This window comes from Oryzias latipes, chromosome 20 (assembly GCF_002234675.1).
Source record: "Oryzias latipes chromosome 20, ASM223467v1".
NCBI classification, from domain to species: Eukaryota; Metazoa; Chordata; class Actinopteri; order Beloniformes; family Adrianichthyidae; genus Oryzias; species Oryzias latipes.
In genome coordinates this window covers 11,016,396-11,042,128 of record NC_019878.2, presented here as the reverse complement: position 1 = coordinate 11,042,128, position 25,733 = coordinate 11,016,396, and the positions used below count along the sequence as shown (strand labels likewise).

The following is a 25,733-nucleotide window of genomic DNA, read 5'->3' as shown; positions in this document are numbered from 1 at the left end:
ATTCCAAAATCGAGTGGCCTAGAAATTTCCCAGAAGTCTCTGCGAAAAACCAGTGTGCATTGATGCTCACTAGATTGGCAAATAGAGACCACAATGCATTCCATCTGAACAATTCTTGCACAGAAAATGTATTTTTTTCGGGCACAGTCTAAATTTTTTCGTATCTCTCTGCTTGGAGGGATTAATGAAGGGAAAGGGAGAAGCTGGAGGAGTAGGGAAGCAATTCCGATTCAGCCGAAGTTTTCATTTAAGCTCTTTTGGTTCACTTTGTAAACATTTAAGTCTCTTCAACAAGGTCAAGTCTTGGTTGACCTTTGGGTTCTTATTAATAATAAGATAATAGGATAAATCACTTGTTAGGTTACATTTAGTGTCAAATTACAAGTGTAAGAAGAATTTAAAACAGGTTTTTAATTCAAGGGAGGTTCTAAATGGAGAGTAGGATTGTGTGTTTAACTCGTATTAACATGTCAAAGACTGGTCACTTCTCCGCACAAATACATTGGTGAGATTGCAACTTACTGGCAGGATTCGTTTAGTTCTAAATAACGTAATGGATGGAAAATATGGTAGGAATATTTCTGAATTTGTTTGCATTCCCCAAATGATCCGAACTTGCATGGGGTTCATTGAACAAGCAAAGGGGAAGCTCTTTTGTTAATTGTGAGATTATGTAGTCATGGTTACGGAAGAAGCATTTTCTTGACAGAAAATGACCCAACAGATTAACACGATCTGGTGGAAATATGTCATCTGATCCAATTTGTGCACAATCATCTAAATCTTTACTTTAGGGACACAGGCAAAAGAGCTGTGTCTTAGACAGGAATAAACAATTTTTTTTTTAAGTTTTTGAAAGTAGTAATTTTTTTGGCTCAGTCAACCTGATCTTGCGAAGGGCGGCACCCCATCAGATCTGAACTTGTTTTGAAACAAATACAACCAATAAAGGACGTGTCTTCTTGCTGTGGATAATTAAAAAAAAGTTTATTTTCTTCTCCAGCTGAGGAGGAGCCATGCTCAAGAGGCCGTTCAGCTCTCATTATTCAAGAACCAATTATTGGAGAAGCTAATTGGTGCACTGTACTCTGTAATTAGCTGCACATACTGGGATCACTGTGTTGTTCGTGAAAGTATTTCGGCTTGCTGTGGAAGAAGTTATTTTCAAGTAGTTACCAACAGACACTTTGATTTAAAAAAAGAGAGGCAATAACGCCATAGATAGATAGACAGACAGACAGACAGACAGACAGACAGACAGACAGACAGACAGACAGACTCTAATAATCCCTGAGGAAATTTGAAAATGGCCATCTGCTGATAATCAACACACACATTACAAACAATAAAGGTCAATGATTTAAAAATCAACAGATTTAAAAATCAGTGGGTTAAATGAATTAAAAGCAATTGCTTTTTAGATGCCCCACCAGAGTTGTATTGCCTGATTGCACGAGGAACAAAAGATTTCTTTAGTCTGTCTGTGGAGCAGCGCTGGGACATATTGCTGAATGTAGTCCTTCTGTTGGTGAAGGCCTCATGTATACAGTACATGGCCCTGAACCTGGTCAGAGTTTTCTGCTCTCCCACCTCCTCCCAAAGAGCCAGCTTCAGTCCCATCACACAGAGCTCACCCTCTTGATGATCTTGTTGAGCCGGCAGATGCTCTTCTTGTTGGCACTGCACCAGCACACAGCAGCATGGACGAGAGCACTCACCACCACTAACTGATAAAACATGGGCAGCAGTTTTTGTGCAGTTGTTAAATGAGCGCAGCCTGTACAGGTCAGTACAGCCTGGACTGACACTTCCTGTAAAGCTGGTCTGCGTTGGTAGCCCACTCCAGCTTGTGGTCCAAGTGCTAGTAGGTCTGTGCCATCTCCAAGCTCTTTCAGGATGAGGTATTTGGGCTTTCCTTCTAAAGTCCAGAACCATTTCCTTGGTCTTCTGGACGTTCAGCTGCAGCTGGTTCTCCCTTCTTGATGTAGGTCACAATAGCGGTCTAGTCCGAGAACTCCTGCATGTGGCAGGTCTCTGTGTTATATCGGAAGTCAGATGTACACATTGTGAAGAGAAGAGGTGACAGCACTGTTCCCTCCGATGCCCCTACCTGCAGCTAAGGGTACTGGAGATATATCCTCTCTTGCCAACATATTGCTGCCTGTTTGTTAGGTAGCCCATGATCCAGAACACCAAAAATGGTTGCACACCCATCTTGATAAGCTTCTCCCTGCAGCAGGTGAAGATGTATTGGGTTAAAGGTGCAGAATTAATAATAAAAAAAAGCATTCTCACAGCTCTACCTCCTCCATCCAGGTGTGAATAGGTATGGTGTAGCATATAGAGGATTGTGTCCTCCACCCCTACTCTTTCCCTGCATTGGAACTGCAGTGAATCTTGGACATGCTGCCCCGTGGCTTCAGCTTCAGCAGCACTAACCTCTTTTTTAAAAGGTTTTCATCACATGTGAGGTCAGTGCTACAGGCCGATAGTCTTTGGGGAGAGAAACAATACATGAGGTCTTCCAGAGATGTAACATCTCCCAAGTCCAGGCTTGGGTTGAAACGATGCTGAAGAGGATATGCAAGCTCATTTGCACAAGCTTTCAACAGTCTGGGACACACTCGGTCTGGTGCTTTCCTGACATTCAATCTTCCTCACGTGATGCTCTGTGATGTGGTGGGAAGCACATTCTGGCAGGTAGAGGGCGGGGATCCCATGTAGAGGACATAGGAAGAGAGAGATCATGGCTGATGAGGGAGCAGCCTGAGCAGCTGGGTCCTCCTCAGGGGGAGCCATCATGAGGAATTTCTTTGATTTCTAGCTGGGAAATCAAAGAAATTCAAATCCAATTGATCAAAGAAACTAAAACTGCTACATAAAAAGAATACACACAAGATTTTCAAAAGATAAGATGCTCATACCAAGCACTTGTTCTCCACCAACAGCAAACACTAAGTGTCAGGAACTTTGAACTGATTTCAAACTAAATATCTGTAGCGGATATTTGGTAGAGGTAAACCTCTGAGCAAGGTGCATCATTCTGGGCCTTTCTTATTTTTTTCCACTATAGATAACAAAAAATAAATGAATACAGATCTTATCTGCTGGGAGTTTCTCACAGAAAAAGGGATTTTGTCTGAAGATGCATTTGATCGTGTTGTTTGAAACTCTAATAATGCCAGAACAAATCGTGCAAACGAACAGCACGTCAAGCTTTTTTTTTGGATTCAAATGCTTAGAAAAAGTGTCAAATTTCAGTCAGAAATTATAGTTTGCATTTATTTGGCGCCGTTTTTTTGTTTCTTTGAAATAATATTTTCCAGATGTAATAAAAACAGAGACCCCCCCCATTAAAATCCAAATTCCACTGTAAAATTAGCTGCATGTCCTCAATGTTTATGTATCTTCTTCCTATTTTTATTTTCGAATGGTAAAATGTTTAATTCCTGGTTGACAGCTGCAATTTATGTGATTTTTCAAACTCTGCCCCATAAACACTAAAACTGAATCATCGAAGTGAATGTTTTGTTCCTTCCTCACTTCTATCTCTTAACCAACAAACTGCATTTGATGTTGCTGAGCAACTAATGCCGTAAAAGAGTGAGGGAGCAAATGGAAGAAGAATAACATGGGAAATGGAAGACTATGGAAGGACAGCGCAGTGAGCTTTTTTCAGATGAAAGAGGGGAACAGAGAAGAATAGAAGAACTAGAGGAAAAACAGGAAAACCTCATAAATGCCTTATAGCCTAGTCTACATAAAACATAAAATGGAAAAAAAAGTGAGTGTATGTGTGCATATCTATGTCTAGGTGTGTGTATATATGTATATGTGTGTGTGTGTTTGTATAGCATGGCTATATGTGGTTAGCACGTATGAACCTAATCCTAACCCTTCTTCCCGGCCCCCTGTGCCAATAGTGAAGCACTGGCCGTAAGGATTTAAAAAACCCATAAGCAACATGCACTTAATAATAATCATAACCGTAATAAAAGCCAGTTTAGAAGATCATCTTGCTCTATGTCGTAGCTTTGTTAACAATGGAACTCCAATTTCTTTTTCTACGGTCGCACCTTAATTTATCCAGACTAATCACTATCTTATACGTCATCGGACCAATGTACAGCCAATCAAATAATGTTATGTCGTCATTAGTAGCCGCCTCTGCCCATCGCAAGGCCCATCCTCTGCCTGGAGATACAAATCTCCGGGGAGACACAGTTCTTGGTAGGACCATTGGTAGGTCTTCTTGATATCAGCCACTTCAGTTATGGTCCGGTGGTACATCCCATGCAGGGGGTTTGTCCTCCCATGAGGATCTGTCCTCCAGCACTGTATCCTCTGCTCTCCATGGTCTGAGACATTCACTGAGCACACTGTCAGTTGGGGCTTTGAGCTTGATGTACTTATGCATCTTGGACGTTTCATCCTGGATAGTGCCTTCTACACTCACTAGTCCTCTGCCTCCTTCCTTGTGGCTAGCATACAGTCTCAGGGTGCTGGATTTGGGGTGGAACCCTCCATGTATGGTGAGGAGCTTGCGTGTCTTAACATCCGTGTTCTGCATCCCTTCTTTTGCCCATCTTATTTTTCCTACAGGGTATCTGATAACCGGCAGTGCGTAGCTTTTCAGGACTTGCCTTACTCGTTGGAGGTATTTAGCTGTTGCAGCTTTCCTTATTGCCTGCTCCAGGTTGCCATTTGCCTGCGGAATTCCAAGGTACTTGTAACTGTCCTCAATGTCTGCTATTGTTCCTTCTGGGAGTGAGCCCCCTCCTGTGTGGACTACCTTGCCTCTCCAGATCCAGACTGATAGGATGGTAATGGCGAACCAACCAAACATTGTAGTGGTGGATAAAGAACAGAGGAAAGCCGTTGTGGTGGATGTGCCAAGCGATGGAAACATTGCTTATATATATATACACCAGTGACGTGCGGTGAGGTTAATGGCTGGTGAGGCACTGACGTCATCAGTCAGATTTACAAACATATGAACCATGAATATAAATAACTGAGTAACTTATTCACCATTTGATTGACAACAGTTAACGTTTTGTTTAAAATATAATTTCAACATGTTTTTTTTTTCATATACAAACTGCAGCATAGAAAAAAGCACAAACGTTATTATCGTCTTACCTTTAGTTGTAAATAAAGTCCATACGCCGCTCCTTCTGAAGAAAATGACTTGCCGCTTGCTATCACTTCTTCTAGTATTTTTAGCGTCATAATCTCAGGGCTCACCGGCGCCCCCTAACACGAGGCACGAGAACTGCAACATGAGGCACGAGAATGTCTGGCCTCACCCAGCGGCTTTTTCGCCGTCGTTTAGCGCTCAGCACAAGAAACACGTCCCTCACATACAGTTATTTATAAAAACAAGCACTGTGCATCATATACATCTGCTAAATTATTTAAACTCAGCTCATATAGTACAAGTGATTGAACCGACATACAGAGAGACAGCAGTACCGTCTGACTGCATAGGTATTGCGCAATCCAAGGTGAGGCTCAGCGGGCTGATGCCTCATCGCAGGTCACTTAGTATCTGAACGGCAAATGCGGAAATTCAGCGATTTTGAAAAGAAAAAACACCCAAAAATGGTACATTTAAATGGAAAATGACCGCAAAGCACAACTTACTGATTAAATATAATAATTGAATTTATTTTTTCTCTTTTCTTCCCATAATGACAGGTGAGGCTGTGCCTCACCTGCCTCTCCTGACTGCACGTCACTGATATACACACATACACATTAGATATTCCTCTAGCTTATAAATGCGCAGACAGTATGCATATGTGATGTTTTGTTCTCCAGAAAGCTCCCTTGATGACTTTAGCGCAAACCTCAATCTTCACCTCCTCAAAGTCTGAGAGGCCCTCTGGGTGTTTTTCTGGTTAGTCTCATTTACTCCTCTGGTTAAGCACATATGTGTTTTTAATATTGTTTCCTTTCACAAACCTAAAGCACAGATAAGACATCACCATTTTTTTTGGACTATTAAGAGTTCAATAATGTATTTTGGGCTGATGTAATCAAACAAAATTGTTACTTGTTGCATGCCATTTATTATCATATTTGCACCTTTTTTTTAATTCATAAATGTGTGTGTGTGCTTGTGTGTGTTTGCCAAAGTGCATTATTATACCATATTTTCTGCCCTATAATCAGGCCGTCCTGTTTATAAAAATCCAGACATTTCTTTTCTTTTATTTAAAAAAAATGGTTTGCGTAATGAGTAAACTTGGAAAACCCAGAAAACCCAGTCAAAGACAAAACACAAATGTTTGTGTCTGCATTTGGATCTTCACCCATATAGGGGCTTCACTTTTTCCAGTTGTCATTTTAAATGAAACTTTCCTGAATGCATTTGCATCTGAAGAACCTGTTTTTTCTTTAGCTTTCAGTAGAAGAGTGTTGATCTGCCTGTGGGCATTTTTCATTATTTTTTAAACAGGTTGTAGAAATCCCATTATTGCTCGGATTTAAAATACAACATCTGCAGGTTTTTGAACCCACACACACCAAAACACAGGAACAAACTGAATATGTTGTACAAAGTTTAAATAACAGGGCAAAATGAATGACAAATATTAGTTTAATTGAGAAACAGTTTTGCAAAAACTAGACCAGGGTTCACCAACCTTTTTGAGACCGAGGGCTATTTCATGGGCACCAAGTGGTATGAAGGGCGCCACTAAAAACCTCCTAGCCCCCCCCCCCAAAAAAAAAAAAAAAAAAAAAAAACAACACAATTTGAGGACTTCCTTTTGTGTGCCCTATTTTTTTTGCTCATTTTACACACAAAAACATGCATGAATTTTCTAGACTCGTATTACAGGGGGGGGTCAAACTCAGTTGCAGAGGGAGCCTAAATTCAAAACAGACTTTAGGTTGCAGCCGAACAAGATAAATATTTATTGAACACACTAAAGCTAAACTTTTAAACCTTTAAAACTTAAAATTAATTTTAACTTTTTAAACATAAATGTAAATAAAAACAGACAGGAATATTAATCCTCACATTAATGGATTACTCAACCACCTCAATCTATTCTCAAAATCTTTACATTACATGAATCATAAGAATGTCCAGAAATTGTGTAATTTATTTGATCTATTTAAACTTTTGTAATAGACCCTTACTTTTATTGATTATTTTTTAAGTTATATTTGTTTACATATTTGGGTTTACTTTGTCTACCTTTATCTCAGAATTGATATTGTTGTCATTGACAGACATGCCGTGGTTGTTTGTTGAATATTTGCTTCAATAAAAAAAAAAAAAAAAAATTGGGTGCATTCCCTGCGGGCGCCACAAGGGGTGCTCGCGGGCGCACTGGCGCCCGCGGGCACAGGGTTGGTGACCCCTGAACTAGACTAAAGAACTTGTAGCACCCTCGAGGAATTAGCATGAGCACGAGGTGTTTAAAACAGGGTTTATTGGTTTTCACAACCCGTGAGAACTGGCAGCAAAATAAAAACACAAATATGCATCAAAAATAATTCTACAGCTTACAAAATATGAATCTTAAATTATACAAATAAAAGCACACAAACCTCGTGGGCTGACATCCACGAGGGGCTAATTGCTCATTTGGCATCAGCTTTCCTTTAACTTTCTAAATAAACACAATAAACGAATTATTCCATTGACAATTCTGTTATACATTGATGTGATTTCTACCGATCTTACCGGAGATCTTCACGTGGCTGTAGCAATGCGCTGATAGCTGTGTAGTTAAATGAGTCCGTGTGGAACTTTAATTGAACTTTGTTCCACATGCTCTCACCACTAGATGGCGCAAATTAAAATATAATCTAGAACAACAGAATAAACACATAAATGTTTGGGACTGTTACAGAACTAATGAAACGCTTTTTTGCTGTGGGAAAAATTCCCAGAGAAAATCTGCTCTTTCATAGAGCCAGTTAAGACTAAAACTGAATTTATTGCAACTGCAGCACTAACTATCAAATTCAAAACTATCAAATTTAGTTTTCTTTAACATATTTTAAGCAGCCTCACTAAGGCCTTGGTCAGAGGCATCAATAAAGGTGGTTGACTCGTATGGGTGCTGTGGTTTTTTTGGGCTTTTCAAAGTCCGTGGAGGGTCGTAGACGGTATCCGCTGCATCTCAATTGGAACGCAGGTGTGTCTTGCAGTTTTTCTTGAGACTCATAAGGCCAACTCAAGGGACGTCATGAAAATGGAATGTAACATTATCATGGGTGTGTTAAATGTATTGTGAAATATTTGTAAGGAGGAAGTTACACACAGTTCGGTTGTACTGTGTCCTTATCCACACTCAGTAACCCTTGTGCTATCCTAGGCACTTTAACGTTGGGAGTTGGGTCATCTAGACCCACTAGACAGTGCGCTGAAGCTTTTTTCTTCAATGATTTGTGATCTTCACTGGTGTCCATGGATTATATGAAATCTTTCCACCTTTATCCACCTTTGTCATGGTAAGAATAACACGTCAATGTAAGGGTGGGGTCATCTAAGATAGCACAAGGGGTAAGGTGTGTTCGGGCTTCTTATTGAACGCACACAAATGCTGCACGCACAAACACACAAGCTAAGCTCTGGTTATTCATGTTCCTAATTTCTAACAGTCAAGCTGCACGCGAGTATCCCGTACTTATCACGTGAACAGCACCAATGGGCTCCTTTGTTGACAAAATGACAAATTAGTCTCAACTACTTCCTCCTTATGACACAGTGTGGTTTTTTTCTGTTCTGTTTCCTGACTGCCTCTGTGTTTTGCAGGTCAGCTGTCGCTCCTCCTGGATGGCCCCTCCCTTTCCTGTCTGGTCTTCTCTGTGGAGGAGTGCACAGCTGCCTGCACTTTGCAATCTTGCTTATTTAAGTTGATGTTACTCAGTCCTCAGTGTTGGTGCGTTTCTGTTAAGTCAGTGGTTTTCCTACTCAGCCGACACTGAGGTCTGTTTTGTCCTTTGGCCTTTTGTCTTATCTTAGTTGATCCCTTTTTTGCCTTTTGGAGTTTTCCCTCTCTTGAGGAGTTTTTTTGATCCCACCTTGTGGCGCTTTCTGTTGGAATTAAATCGCTCCTAAGTGCATTCCTGAGTCTCAGCCTGATTCCTCTCTGCACTTGGGTTTCCGTCCCCCAGCCGTGACACCTTACGTCCTCTTACGTGTTAAATGTTCAACACAACCCCTTCGCCCACAGCATTAAATGCAGACCACCTGTCACGTTCACATTCACCCATTTATCGCTCACAAACAGCCCACATTAAGTATGATGATTAGATCTTTTTGTTTTGAACACAGGCTTGGTCTGTGACTGTGGTCATTATAATGAAAGGAATAAATATAAGCGCACATCTGTAATTTGACTTGGCAACACTGACTTGTAGACGAATCTGAGAGCAGCCGTGGTCCTAGGGTAGAGTGGTCGACCTCTCAATGGTGGATCGCAGGTTCAATTCCCGCCCTGCCCGCCCTTGTGTCAAAACGTCCTGGGGCAAGACACAGAACCTCACGTGGCTCCTGATGGTTACAGGTTGACGCCAGTGTTGGTGTGTGTGAATGGACTGTAGCTGTAAAGCACTTTGGGCTTTAAAGCAAGGTAGCAAAGCGCTATAGAAGTTTACATTGTTTAACATTGAATAAAAAAAAAACATATTTAAAGCAACCAGCACTACGGATAGAAATTTGATTTAAATCTGTTGATCTGTTAAAAATGTTTTAACCCTTGTGCTATCCTAGGCACTTTAACATTGGGAGTTGGGTCATCTAGACCCACTAGACAGTGCCCTGAACCTTTTTTCTTCAATTATTTGTGAACCTCACTGGTGTCCATGGATTACATGAAATCTTTCCACCTTTATCCACCTTTGTCATGGTAAGGAGAACACGTCAATGTAAGGGTGGGGTCATCTAAGATAGCACAAGGGTTAAATGTATTTTTTAAGTGTTTCCTACATTTTTATTGTTGCATTAAGATAATGAGACAGCATTAGGACAAATTCCCATCCTGGATTTTGTGATATTTAAATCATTGTTATAGTTGTAAAAAGGAAAAGTGAAAGGAACAAAAACACAGAGGGATTTACTTGCATTTAGTAACGCCGTTGAGTTTTGTCACATGGTTCAAAAGAACATTGGGACTCACAACCACACAGAAAGTTATAGTCTTCGTTTTTTACAATAGATTTTTTTAGTAGTGGAAGCATTTTGTAATAAAAGGGAGAATTTAATTTATTTTTAAGCCAAATGTTACTTTTAAAATTTTGCAGAACTTTAGAGTTTCTCTAAAAACAAATTATTTTCTGTCTTTTCTGTTCGAAAGCTTTCTATTTGTGAAGAACTACAGGAAAATCTCAGTTATTTATTGTTGGTACATGTTACAAGAATTAATCAGACCAGAATATGTTTTTACAATGCAGTTATTTGACCTTTACCAACAAGTTAGCATTGTCTCATTTGGTGAGGTCAGAAGACCAAGTGTGTATGTACACTGGACAGGAAGGTAATACGTGAACATACCCAGCATTTACTACTGAAAGTACCATGTAATAGAGTGGAAATAGGGCTGACTTTCTTTTACAGTCCAGTTTCAGTGTACTTAAGGGGTAGTTTCTGTGGTAAATTCATGGTAAATACTATGAAACATGCGAGTGCAGACTTAAAGGTCAAGGTACTTTATTTGTACTTACCTTGTTCTTACATGTGGTAAGTACCATAAAATACACCTTTGCACAACATGTAAATACCCAGTAAGAATATTATAAATACTTAGTATGTACCACATAGGTATGAACCAAATAGTACCATATAAATACACAGTAAGTACCATGTAAGTACAGAGTAGACACAAAAAGTACCATGTAAGTACCCAGTAAAGTCCCATAAAAAGTACCATGTAAACACACTGTAAGTACCCAGTAAATTCCATAAAATGTACCATTAAGTACCCTGAAAGTACCCAAAACAAAACATAAAAACTGGATTAAAAAAGGTAACGATTTCTTTGACAGTGCAGTAAGTACCATGTAAATACCACCTAAGTACACTGTAAGTACTGTACTGTAAAAGAAAGCGTTATCTAGAAAGTTAGTTTGACAGGTTTAGTCCGCAAAAGTTTGGGCAAACTTTAAGAAAAGATTGGTTTAGATTGTTCAAGTTCTTTTTTTCTTGGAAGTCGGTCTGTCAGAGTTAGATGATACACAAGCTTAGAAACTCCAAGTAAAGGCAGCAATAAGAGGCCAGCAGGGTGGATTTCTAGGTGAGAGGAAGACTTTTTTGAGTGTCGGGAGGAAGCACAGATGTCAAATTAATGAAAACCACACAGACGTGTGCGTTTAAGTCCTGCTGCAAGAAAGAAAATAGTAAAGGTACGTTCACACGCCCTCAGAAATGCGTGTTTAAGCAGCCACTTCCAATGAAAAGTCTATGTAAATGGGGGTAAATACGCACTTCAGGCTTCCGTGTTCAAAACTCTCCTGTTCACATGTACCAGTTTCTACAACCGCTTTCGGTCACTATGTACGTTAAAAACACAATTTTCATTGGAGTGGGTCTTTAAGCGAGACAAAAGAGAGTTTTATGCCGAATACCCTTCCTGACACGACGTATGTATTTTATCTGGGCTGGGGACTGGCACAGGAAGTCCCCGACCCCTTAGCAAGCCTTTGTGGGTAGGTACGGACTGATGGGTGGAGGTAGGCAGTAGCGTCAAGTGTCTTGCCCAAGGACCCACACTGGATTTAGCTCATTGCATCCCCTGGGAGACAAACCCTGGTTTCCCATGCGCTAGTCCTACCCGCAGCTGGACCCGGGTCGCAGAAATGAAAATCTTGCATAAAAAGAGACTGACATTTTGACAGAACGCCGTGTACTTCTCACAAATCACCTAAACCAGAATTGATACATATATAAAGACTACAAGGCTTTTTTTGTTGTAAACAACCGTCAGCAGCATTTTCTTTGCATTGATTTCTACAGACAGCATCAGACGTGACAAACAGCAGATCTGGAACTACCAAACACAATCTTCAGACGGAACATAAAAATGAAACCCAGCAGTAGCAGGTCTGTCTGATTTTAATTACTCTGACTTAACCATCTAAACTAGCTCTATAAAATGTGCCCCATTGAGACTCTATTAAAGCAGCATGAATAGACGCAGCATGGCTTTCCTCTTGTTATCTACTTATAGAAAGAATCTAATTCCTTTAATTGTATCGCCCACAGTCCAGAGGTCACAATGGTTTAACTGCCATGCAAATATGGCTGGATCGTGTTTACTGCTTCACAGCTACCTCTCCCTGAAAGACAGAAATAGGAATAGATGTCACTATAAGGGACGTTTAAAGGGATGTGCTGAAAACACAGCTATACTCCCTGTCGATTCGCACTGTGACAGGAAATTTCTGTCTGCTGTAGATGAACTGTGTCACAGTCTGAGTGAAATAGGGCAACCAAACAGGTGCACAGAGCTAACAGGATAAACTGCGCGAAAAAGAAACCAAAATAAAAAAATCTCAAACAAAACGACAGGAATGACAATTCAATGAAAGACCTAACTTGATCTGAACCATACAGTGCAATTCTAACAATTATGCAAATAATATTCCTCTATGAATTTTCTAAATACTCAATGCAACATCAGTCTCTACAACCATTAAAGTATATATCAAGTAATATTGAACAAACTTCTAAAGATAACTATATATTTTTTTCAAAAATAAAACCTTTACAATGCACTGTTCCACAATAATACTCACAACAGAGTCCCGCAATATTTGACAGATTCTGAAGAACTGTAAATGGTCATTTGTTAAATTGACTGCTTTGAGATTATATTTACTGAAATCAAAAGCTATCTCACTCAAAAACATATTAACAGGTCAAATTACATTTGACATAAGACCCATAATTTTATGCAACTTCACAATTCTTTGATCCATTGAACTTGTTTTTTTTGGGGAGTGTCTGCTTGAATTTGCAGGATGTCAGAATAGCTTAGAGCTGCTGTTTAGATGTGATTATCCTCCCACCCTCATAGATATTTTGCTTGAGGATGCTCCAAAGGGTTCTCAATAGGGTTGATGGAGGATGGGGGCCACACTATCTTCAGGGAGCCTAAAGGGGCCGACCAGCTTTCTTTCCATGATTCCGGCCCAGATCATGACTCTGCCACCTCCTTGTTGACATCGCAGCCTTGTTGGGACAAGGTGGCAATCCACCAACCACCCACTACTTCATCCATCTGGATCATCCAGGGTTGCATGGCACAATAGACACATTTTAATGGTGGACAATATATGCATGTACGCCTCTGCCCTGTGATGTTTGTTTGTCCTTGTTTTATTTTTTTCTCTTTTGAATAACTGTTCAGTTAAATTGTTTTTGACCAATATTTCAATTCACATCATACTTTTTTAAGTTACCACCATCTTTCTTTCAGTCTTCTGCATTTGCCCCCCCAAAAAACCACACCATGAAAAATAACCTGAGTAGGACATTAAAGGATGGAAAGTGCTAATGTTGCCCTGTAAAAGTATAAAATCATTTAGCTAAAGTGTAAAAAAAAGTGCTTTCCTGCGCGTTAAAACTGCAGCTTGTCTTCCTTGAACCATTCTTTTCTCATTAAAGTGACACCAGATGGTTTATAGTTGCTCATTCCGGGGCTTTTATCGCAAATGTTGCTTACTGAGCTGCTGGTGATGTTCATTCGTATCCAGCAGGAACCAAAATGCAGAGAGAATAACTGATGTTTTCCTAAAGGAAATGTCTGCAAATTGACCTGCAGTTTCCCCACCTGTCAAATGTGCCCTCAGGCAAGACACTGATCTAAGTAACCCTCAAAATGTTGCTATATTAGAGTCAGTATTGCTGTGTACTGGAATGTATAAAGTTAGTTGTGATCAAGAGAAAACTTTGTGTCATTTAGATGCTTTATGTATGAAATAGGATGTCAAAAAAGGTAAAGTTTAATAGTTATGTTCAGAGTCTGATTAAACTGAGGGATGATGACAGTGTGTGTGTGTTTTCCAGCACGTACAATGGCGATAATGTAAAAGAGAAGGCAGAAAAACCCACTCTGATGAAAATTGTGTTTTTTAACATGTTTTTGACATTTTTCTGATAATGGAGGACATACTGTATTATCACTTTTCCATTTGGGTCGATTTCATTCACACACGTCTTGCAGCGAACTTTCATTCGTCGCCTTCCAGGGCTAACCTCCACCTCTCTAGCTTCTCCTCCACCTGTTCCCTACTCATGCTACAAATCACAATATCGTCTGCAAACGTCATAGTCATTGTGATTCCTGTCTTACCTCATTCATCAGCCTGTCCATCACCATTGCAAACAGGAAGTGGCTCAGAGCTGATCCCTGATCTTATCCCAACTCCTCTGTCGCCCCTGCAGCACACTTCACCACTGTCTTACAGCCCTAATCCATGTCCTGCACTGCGTTAACATACTACTGTCGCTCTAGACCTCCTTATACAAAACCACCGTTCCTCTCTTTGTCTTTGCTTTTTCTTTAAAAAATACATAAATGTATCTGCAGTTTTGTTCGAAAACATTTTTATCAATTTATTTAGACCCGTTGTGTGTTTGAGCAGTGAAAGGCAGTTGGTTCAGTTTATATTTCCAAAGCTTTTTACACCAGGTAGCAGTGGACACAGTTTATTTTTTTCACAGACAAAAAATGTTTGAACTAATTGGGGTTTTTGGCACATCATAGGGGTAAAAAGCTCAGTATATGTCTGGCTGTGTGTCCAGCAAATATGGTAATGCACAATTTTTCATAATGTTTTGAATTATTATTAGACAAAAAAATAAGCATTTTAAATGGTAATGTTTAAAAAATGCCATAAAAACCTAGAGCAAAATAGTAGTTTATCTGCAATACAGTATGTTATTTTCATTACGCTGAACTGAAAAGGTTTCTTGGTGGTGTAGCAGTTGCACAGGAAGGTCTTAACTCAAATCCCAACTGTGTCCTTTCTGTGTGGAGTTTGCATGTTCTCCTCGTGAATGTGTGGGTTTTCTCCAGCTTCCTCCTACAGTCCTAAAAACATGCATCACAGGTTAACTGATGATTCTAAATTGTCCCCTTGGTGTGAATATGACCCTATGTCCGAATTCAGACACAGCCTGACTGTACCCTCCATTGCCCAACAGTAGCAGGGATAGGCTCCAGCAGCCTGGTGACACCATAAGGGATCCTACATGTTTGAAACTAGGATGGATGGGGTAGTTCCACCTAAAACTTCTAAAGAAATCATGACCCAAATATATATGTGACTTTTCTGAGCTAAGCAAAAGTGAACACAGGTGGAAAGATATAGTATATAATATGATTAGGATTAGATTGCCTTGAAACAGCAGGACATGGTCTCTTAATCAAAAACGGAATTCCTCTGACACCAAGACACACAGATAACATGGTACACTAAAGCCAGAGGAATCATTGGGAAAAGAAAATCCTCAGAACAATAAAGTTTTATTTCCAGTCAACGAAAGAAAGTCAAACAGAAGAACTTTGACAAAATGAGCCAAAGAGTTAGCCAGACAAAAACACTGGCACTTGAAAAATTTCAAAACTTTAGCTGCATATGAGAACTGGACTGAGAGCTCTTGTCTCGATTCAAGTAGGAAGTACCCACCAAAATCTGACAGCTATTTCTCAGTCATTAACTATGTAGCCACATCTCCAGGTCCCCAGACTGGATAAAATACAGGATCAAGTCAGGAAGGGCAACTGGCGTACAAAAAAAAAACTCGGCCAAACCACCTGTGATGTGGCGACCCCTGACGGGATATGCCGAAAGGTCAACAACACTCTAAAATTAGGATTATCAAGAACATGTTTATCAAACATCTGAAACATTTATTTGATGGATTTCCTATTTTCTATTAAGGAATGTCCTATGGTCAGATGAAACCAAAATAGAACTTTTTGGTTAAAAACTATACTCGTGGTTATTCGAGGAGAAAGAATGCTGAGTTGCTTCAAAAGAACACCATACCATAATCTAAAGCACGGAGGAGGAAACATCATGATTTGGGGCTGTTTTTCAGCATAGGGACCTGAAAGACTGACCCGCGTTAAGGAAAGAATGAATGGGGCTATGTGTCATCAGGTTTTCACTCAAAACTCAAGACCTATCCACGTTTCATCTTGAATGCCTTTGCTGATGATATGTGTCTGGGTCTTTCAGCGTGACAACGATCCCAAACACTCTGCCCGGGTAATGAAGGAGTGTTTTCTAAGAAGCATTTCAAAGTCCTCGAGTTGCCTAGCCAGTCTCCAGATCTCAACCCCATAGAAAATCTTTGGAGGGAGTTGAAAGTCTGTGTTAAGCGACAGCCCCAAAACATCACTGCTCTAGAGGAGATCTGCATGGAGGAATGGGCCAAAATACCAGTAACAGTTTGTGAAAACCTTGTGAAGACTTACAGAAAACGTTTGACTTCTGTCATTGCCAACAAAGGGTATATGACAAAGTTCTGAGTTAAACTTTTGTTATTGATCAAATATTTATTTTCCACCATTATTTACAAATAAATGCTTTGAAAATAAGACAAAGGGATTTTCTTTCTCATTCTGTCTCTCATGGTTGAGGTATACGTTTGATGAAAATTACAGGCCTTTAAGTGGGAGAACTTGCACAGTTGGTGGCTGACCAAATACTTTCTTGCCCCACTGGATGTCTTAAAATACCCAGACAATGTAAAAGAGTGAACGATCATCAATACAGTCCATCTATTGAGCTCTTTTGTTATAGACTGTTCTGAGAGACATCTAGCTTGTCGTGCTGAAATAAAAATGATCCCCATGCCAAACACTTTATGGTATTATAAATAGCTTTTAGCATTTGCCTTTAAATCAATGCTCCCTTCATCCACATTCAAGTCAGCCGTACTGTAGGCACTGATGCATTCCAATAACATCGCAAACACAGATGGAGCCTCTTTAGCTGAAAACAGCTCTGTTTTTAAAAAAAAACTAGACATTTTAGTGGATATTTTTTTCTTAAAAGCAACTGGAAAAGTGGACACATCTGACCATAGAAGACAATTTTCCTGCTGTTGTGTTCAACAACGAAAAAGCAAATAATCATCAGACAAAAAAAGTTGAAAACAATCAAAGCAGCAGTAAGTCAGGTGGCCATAACTCCTGCCGAAGAGTCTACTGATGATGTGCTGCTGCTTTTCAGATGGTGCATCGTCACAGTGGTCTGCACTAGCATCTCATTTCTCTGCTGCTGTTCCACTGATGAATAGTTTCATATGTAACTCAGGCATGAGATATTCATGAAAGTGTATAAACGTAACCACAGAGCTGTGGCGAAACCAGCTGTCCAACCTTGTAAATAAAAGCCCCTCAGCTCCAGCTCTGGATGAGAGTCATAAAAAAGCAGACTCCCTCAGCTGCTTTTATTGTTGCCAGGCCTTTTTTTCTTTCTCACTCAAATCGGCTTCGCTTCCTCAAGATCCCTCCCATTAGTTAACTGCGGGAAAGTTGGAGGAAAAACAAAAACAGTCTTTGGAAAGTGAAAGCTGGCTCCAGGAGAATACATCTTTTTAGCCCTTTGCTACATGATACAAACTCTACTTCAATCCAGAAGCACAATGCATCATGGATAGTTTTGTTCAAATGTAGAAAAGTTTCAGTATCACAAAAAATACAGAAAATCTTACATTTTCAGTTCCGTAAAACTCAAATTTTCACCTTTTGATTTTGTATTAAAGGCATATTACAGACCCATTCTGATGAATAATTGTGTTTTGGGTGTTTTTAACATGTTCTTGTGGCATCTTTCTCATGATGGAGAATATATATAAAGAACATTATCCTCAAAATAGCTTTTCTCATTATTTTGTTATTCAGTTGTGAATCAGGGGCAGACAAAAAAAGGCTGTTGTGGTACAGCTGGATAGCTCCACCATTGCTCGCCATTTTTGTTTCACCGCTGATGTTAGTTTGGGGCTATGAGGGGGGCTGTAAGCCATCGGCAGAACAAATAAACAATGGGATGACGGGAAGTGGGGCGTGGTTGCTCTGTCTCAGTCCTGCCCACAACTCAGAAGTAAATTAGCAGGAATGTGTATTTCGGGAGTCAGAATAAGTATTGTCATTCAGCAGTATTGGATATCAGTCAGCTCTTTCTAAAGATGGATGTTCAGATAGAAAATAAAAGTGAATGTTGATTAAAAAAATGCTACAAAAAGGTTCACAAAAACATGCTGCATTTTTTTGTCCTGCAAACTAATGTTCAACTTCTACACTCAGTTGTGTCTTTTTCAACTCTGTTTTCTTTTTTAAAGTGACCCTAAAGACCCACTTTGATCCATTGTAAAAGTGTTTCCAGTTGTCTTTAACCCTTGTGCTATCTTTGATGACCCCACCCTTACATTGACGTGTTCTCCCTACCATGACAAAGGTGGAAATATTTCATGTAATCCATGGACACCAGTGAGGTTCACAAATCACTGAAGGAAAAAGTTCAGCGCACTGTCTAGTGGGTCTAGATGACCCAACTCCCAATGTTAAGGTGCCTAGGATAGCACAAGGAATAAAGAAACTGTGTCCTAAAAAACGGTATAATCATAATTAAGAGTTGCAGTATTTCATTAGCCCTTTAGCTATCCTATGGGGTCCAGATGACCCTGTTAAAGTGCCTAGGATAGCACAAGGGTTAGAAATTCACCATTGGTTTGTGGGTGGGATCATTGGTGAGAGCTCTCTGTTTACACTCCTTCCTGCTGGCTTACAGCCCCTCACAACCTCAACCTAACATTGCTGGTGCTACGAAAATGATGAGCAATGTTGGAGCTATCCAGCCGTGCAGTTTTGAGTCAGAAAGCAGCTCAGACGAGGAAAACAAAGATGTTTGTGGATCTATTTGTCTATAAGTGGATGCATCAGAATGGAGCGCAGCAGGGAGTTTATGGTCATCAGAAAAATGCCCAAAACACAATTTTCTATAAAGTGGGTCTTTAAAAATACAAAAATACAATGACAAAAATATTCATATTTAACCATTGTTAGATGTAATCATGCTTGGGTTGGGATTCTTCTACTTCTGCTTTTTGGAAGGAAATAGATGGGATGGAAAAAAAAAATCATATTTCACAATTTCTAAATGCATTTTAGAAATGTGACCCATTGTTCCTCTAGGGTTAAATCAATCTTTGGGCCTTTTTTACAAAGCAGTACCAGAGGGTTTATTTTACTCATATTAGGTGACAGGTTTGATGATTGTACCTCCCTAAACCTGGACACATAATAAGCAGATGTGACATGTTTTGTTTTTTTTGTAGAACTTGAGGGAACTGAACATTTTTGGTAACTAATGCATCACTTATCATCATTAATGAGGCATCAATTGTATGGATACAATGGCTTAGCTGATTAAAAATCTGTTTTATTTAACTCATATACATTTTCTATACTATCTGTTCTCTATTTTTTAAAATATATGTATAATAAATGATAAAGTGAAAGAATTTTCAGACAATATTTCGATAAAAAATAGTTTTTAAACCCATTGAAGTGATGTGTTTCTGCTCTGTTACCTCTTCTAAGAGGATTGATTGTATTTTTATTACCAACCTTCCTGCATGTTCTGAAAGAAGTAGTTTTAACCAAATGCCCTCCATGTCTTCAACAGATGTGTGTTGCTGGGAGTCTTGATCTGCACTGGCTTTGAGCAAATCTTCATCACAATCTTGCAGATTGGAAATCGTTCGCACAGATCTACCACAGAGGCGCCCGGTTCCGTCTCTTAGAAACAAAACCTTTCTTTCATGTATTTGTTTTTTAATAGAATTCGTTCAATCACAAACATGATAAATTTAGTTATGGAGGACCGATCACCTCTTCAATAGCATTACTCTCTGTAATTACCACACCAGTGAATAAAACACATGGCATTGATGAGGACAGGGAAATCCAAAGATCTCAGGATAATGGATGAAAGCGAGTGACAGGAGCTGCACGCTGAAATCAACAGGACCAAAGCAAATCCCAAGGTTTTAATCACCTGTCATGATTGATCGACTGATGGACTGATTTCATTCAGTTTCTGACTCTTGTATCAGGCTGTCCAGTCAAATTACACACATTTTTGTAGGTCCTGATCAATATGCCAGAACAATGCAATCATTCTGTGGAAATGAAAGGATTCTTTCAGCAGATAAATGGGACACTTTGTCCAGAAAAGAGCCTCCAGCCTCTCATGCATGTTGCGCATTTTTGAGTTTTTTTTTTTTTTTTATCAAACAATAAATACTATTTGTGTCTTATTTTTGGAAACCACAAAAGCATTTCCTTTTTCTTTTTCATGCACTTTCAATTCAACATCACTTTCGTACAGAGTCCTGGTCATAAAATTAAAAAAAGACTAAAACAATTGTGCCCTCTAATTAATATTCGTGGCCAAAATGTGGCAGTGGGCTACAGTAAGAATTTGTGGTTTTTAGGCACAAATTAGAATTTGTGATCAAAAATCTATGCTTTGTGTGAACAAATTGGCATGTTGTGTGCACACATGAGTATTTTGCGTGCACAAATTGGTATTTTGTGGCAACAATTTAGCATTCTGTGCACACAAATTAGCATGTTGTGCTTGCAATTTGGTATTTTGTGCATGCAAATTAGTATTTTTTCCCACACAAATTGGCATGTTGTGGATGCAAATTAGTAGTTTTTTCACACAAATTACAATGTTTTGCATGCAAATAAGTATCTTGTAATACAAATGAGCATTTTGTACATGCAAATTAGTATTTTGTTTCACACATATTTGGCATGTTGTGCATGCAAATTAGGATTTTGTGCATGCAAATTAGCATTTTTTCCCACACAATTGGCATGTTGTGGATGCAAATTAATATGTTTTTTCACTCATATTAGCATGTTGTGTATCATGCACATTAGCATTTTGTGCACGCAAATTGTTATTTTTTGCATGCAGATTAGAACCACAAATTAGTTGAAGGAGTTGATAAAAAAATCTTTTAAACCTTAAAAATAAATAAATAAAAATAAGTTCAATCAATAGTAAGTATTTTGAACACAAATCGTTTAGCTTTGTAAGGGCACAAATGAGCACCAACAATTTTTAAACTATTCTAAATTCATTAATTTGTGGCCACAAAATACAATAATAATTTGTACAGCAAAATGCTAATTAGTGAACACAAACTGCTTATTTGTTATCAGTATGTATCACCACATTAAGAATTTCGGGGAATATTATTTTTCATTGTCATGCCCAGTGCTCCCTTTACCTCCTTGGTTTTCTAAACAAAAGAGCATCAGACTGGATGGAGATAACCACTGAATGATGTCACAGCCTTGGTTCCGCCTCCCCCTGCAGTCTCACTGAATTGAAAATATTTAAATATTTGTCCTCCCTTCATAACTTTTCTTTTTTTTTATCGCCCCCCTCCTTCCTCCGCACTGCCCTCACAGTCGGCGCGCCGTGGAGCGGTGATGCCGCCGTCAGAGCGCTCTCTCTGCGGATCCACGCGAGGAGGCGTCACGCCGTGAGAGCGGAACATCCAGCGAGCCACACGAAAACCGCACTTTGTGGAAGAAAAGTGAGCCCGCCAGCATGCGGGTCCCTTCCAGCCTGTTGTACCCGGTGCTGTCTCTCACCATCTTCGGATTATGTCCGTCCATGGTGAGTTTTTTTTTCCCACCTGTTTGTTTCCTGTGGGGTTTTGGAGAAAAGCGCAGGTGATGGAGAACGGCGGGTTTGTTGGGGATTATGGCAACTTTTATATGTGCTTAACTTAAAAGTCTAACAGGCATTTCAGTCATTCACATGTAAAGAAAAGGCTTTCAAATGACACTTTGATGATAAAGAATGTTTAATCTGCACAACAGCAGAGATGCGACGCTCCTTGGTAAAGATGGGGTGGAACCACCCCACATTTAAAACATGGTCTTTGCAGATGGTGTGCAGGTACTGCAGGTTTTTTTATATGACAAAAAAAACCCCACTAAAAAAGGACTCAAAGGTGTGTTTAGTTCTCTGTGCCATAGATTTTTTAACTCATTTTGAAGGCATGGATTTCCCCTGTGCCCGTCCCCAGCCCGGATAACATGCAGGGTTGTGTCAGGAAGGGCATACAAATGTCTGCCGAACCAACTGTGCGACCTGGTGAAAGCTGGTTCGCCGGGCGACCCCTCAAGGGAACGTGAACGACATCTGACATCCACTTGTGGACCGCCTAAAGTTCTTGTGCAGCCGTGGTATTTTTAGCAAAACTTTTAAAGCATTCCGGATTCATTTCCGTCTGGTTTTCATCCTTAACCTTGAGCTGCTCTGAGGGCAACAGCCTCACATGACAAACCCTCATCGCCTTTGACTGACAGAGAAATAAGGAGGCTGAGGGAGCTGCACTGTCTTCCTCATGCAGTTATGCTGGGGAGCTGTCCACTCTCTGGTGCTGAAACACTCATCGTCTAAGCAGCTCTGAGGAGCGTTGCTGCAGGATGCACACAATGAAGGGATGTAACGACTCCTTTTCACAACGACTGGATTCATATCATAATTTGTGTTTGACGATACGATTCATAGTCAATATTGGTTCATACTGAACGATCTGTTTCGCTGACCTAAAATCGATCTTGAGCCAAAAATTCAACCAGTGTGACTTAGAGATAAACATCTGGATACTGAACAGTGCAGGTAAAGTTTTTCAGATTCCTTGTATTTCTTGCCAGATAATCAAGTGTAAATTAAATTTGTGTAAAACAAGCAAGTAAATGAATTAAAGTCAAATCCATCAACATGTTAGATTCATAAAGTTCAGACTACTGTTGTTTTTCTACATTAAAATAATCCAAAGGGAACATTATGAGAACATTCTACCTCAGTGTATGGTCACGTGTCTTTGCTAAATTCACACATTGGACTGGAAATTATGGCTTGATCAACTTTTGTTGCCATCACATGCCTGTTGTTCACTGTGGTGGTCGTTTTTGCCTTTTGGTAAAATAAATCTACAAATCTCAAATCTAAATCCAAATGGTATTTTCCGATATTGAAATAATTAATTTCATTTATAAGCAATTTTCTAACAGTATGGGTCAATTTGATTAACGACCTGCTGCAGAAAGATTCATCTGGTTGGGTCGTAGGAATATAAATTGATTAATCTATTAAGTTAATTACTTTAAACCTAACTATGTTTTAGTACTTAAACTTTCATTTTTTTAAGGATTTATGTCCTTTTTCACATGCATGACTTGCATTTTATGCATCATATGCTATAATTTGGGAATATCTGTCTGTTTGTATTCAAAAATTAAAATAAATTCATGCATTTTTTTGCATTAGAGACAACAACATTCCTCTCCCAGGGACTAAATGTTAAATCAAAACATTAAAAACACAAACTTTGCGGTCAAAAAACACAAGCATGTCCGTCAAGGCCTGCATTCCGATTGTTTGATGGCGTTTGGTGTTTTGTTTTGTTTTTTTAATGATATGGAAACCCAGAAACCTTTCATGGTATTACTCTGAGCTGGAAATGATGAAGCTGTCACTCCGGGCTGTCAGACCTTGTTTGGGAGGCTTTGTTCAGGGTTGCAGTCATTAACCCCCCCTGACATTTAAATTTATGTGATTCTGCCGGCCCCTGCAAAGCGCCCGCAATCCACCCACAGGTCCAGTGTGGCAACTTCAAGATAACCTTTTAAAACCCAGATCCTGGATGAAGTAGTCAAAGCCGAGGCTAATAGCATGGATTTTTTCCTTTGCCATGCTGAGACATGATGTAGTTTGGCAGCTATTACCTCTGCGGTGTACATAACCGATCCCCAAAGAGCCTTTGTGAGAAAGTGAAATATTTACATTGTGCGGTTTTCCCTTATGGTCTGTTCCAGCCGGGTAATTACACACCGGCTGCCAGAGGCGCCGTGTTACTCTGATCATGATTAAAATTATGACTGGAATTTGTGTTTTATTATTACACATAATATTCTGCACCTGGAATACATATTGATTGAAGTAAAAGAACAATCTTAATAGACTTGGGGAGCCTGGCGTCAGACTGGAGGAACGACTGCCTGTTTAAGATTCAGCAGCCTTTTCCTTAGCAGTCACACACACACAAAGAAATGGCAGCAATTTGTGCAAGAAAAAGCCTTTTTTAAGATTGGTTTTATTTATGTGAACGTTGAACAGATATGTCTTTGTCAACACTCATCCCTTCGCCTTCACGCTCATTCCTCAGCAACGCTTAACCCCCAGAAAAGGAGTCAACGTTGACGGGAAGGCACGTGTTAAGCTACATTCACGCCACTCTCTGCAAAGCACGTATTAAGCCACCACCTCCAGTGAAAGGTCCATGTAAAGGCAGGTTTTGGATTTCAACGTTCATGAATCTCGCACTGACATGCTACACAAGTTTCTATGACCATTTTCGGGCTTTAAGTACAAAATGCGCGGCCATAGAGTGTGCATTGCCAGTTAAAACCAGGTTGAACCTTTACCAATGAACTTCCTGTGAAAAGTTCATCTAAATTCACTTTTTGGGCTCCTACGTTCAAAACTCTCACATTATTGCGTACCTACACAAGTTTTTATGACCATTTTTTGAGGTCTGAATACCAAACGCACAGCGTTTCAATGCATGTTGAAAGTTAACCAGGTTGAACTTTGACCAATCAGAGACTTGGATTTGGTGGTGACAGATGGATGGCGTCCCTTTTAATTCACAGAAATGGCCAACCGTAAAAAAATTAATCATGGAGGAGAAACTAATAACTGTGGTTTGTACCTGTCCGCTATTATATGATACCAAGTCTTTCATGTATGTACAAGATTTACACCACTTTGACATTTCGCACCAAGCCTCTTCCAACTGTAGTGGACATGCGCTAGTAAACAGTAGAATAAGAAAAAGATGGAGAAGCGTCTCCATGCTGGTCCCGTGTGAACGCCATGGGCTATACGTGTTTTCAAGACTGCACATATGACACATGTTAAAATGCCGGGAGTGTCCGTATCTCCAAAGGACATGAGATATAAAGTGACTAAAAGTCATTTGCTGCCTGTTATTTTGTTCCAAATGGTTTCCGTGCAGGTAGCAAACACTTGTCCTTCTCTTAAGAGAGCACAAGAGAGCAGAATTCCATTTTTATCCCTTTTTTTTAAAGCTTTTATGAAAGAAAGAAAAAAGGAGCGGACTGCATGCAAATCTTTAATTTGTCTTGGACCGTTTCTGACTTGCAAACATTTGTTTTTCTTCTGAAGTGGTTCCTTTCTCAGAGCTGGCAGGCATTGAGCTAGCAAAATTGCTTTTTACACAAAGCATTCGAAGAAAAAAATAAAAACAGCTGGAATACTTTTCTGCGGAGAACATGAATATGACTTTGCAGCTCCTTTTCCCTAGCCAACACTACCTACCTTTGCAAGGTCAACATTCAGCAGAACTTTGACCTTTCGAAGGATCACGATGAACAATTAACATAGGAAACTATGGCGTAAAATTCTCTAAAGCCCAACTTAACTCTGGTGTTGATTGTAGTATACAGACAAGGCAACAGTTTTTCCTCCTAAAAAGCCTTTTCTTCTTTTGAAGCCCACACAAGCCTATTGCAGACTGGTTTGTGGTTGTATGTGTTTTAGCTAACCATAGTAATTAAATGCTACTCCCATGTTTGCCCTTTGACCTGTAAAGGTGCCAAAGTCTTGCAGGGATTCTACTTATTGATGTA

General features: G+C 39.6%; 1 protein-coding gene across 1 annotated transcript in view; it reads left to right on the top strand.

The window, feature by feature from the left end:
- The first annotated feature begins 21,469 nt into the window (after positions 1-21,469).
- Positions 21,470-25,733, top strand: part of olfm3 (olfactomedin 3) — a 35,331-nt gene continuing 31,067 nt past the window's right edge. Inside the window, exon 1 of the mRNA XM_004080929.4 lies at positions 21,470-21,684. Coding sequence (XP_004080977.1) covers positions 21,616-21,684 — 69 coding nt within the window. The 5' untranslated portion in view covers positions 21,470-21,615. The remainder of the gene's footprint in view (positions 21,685-25,733) is intronic.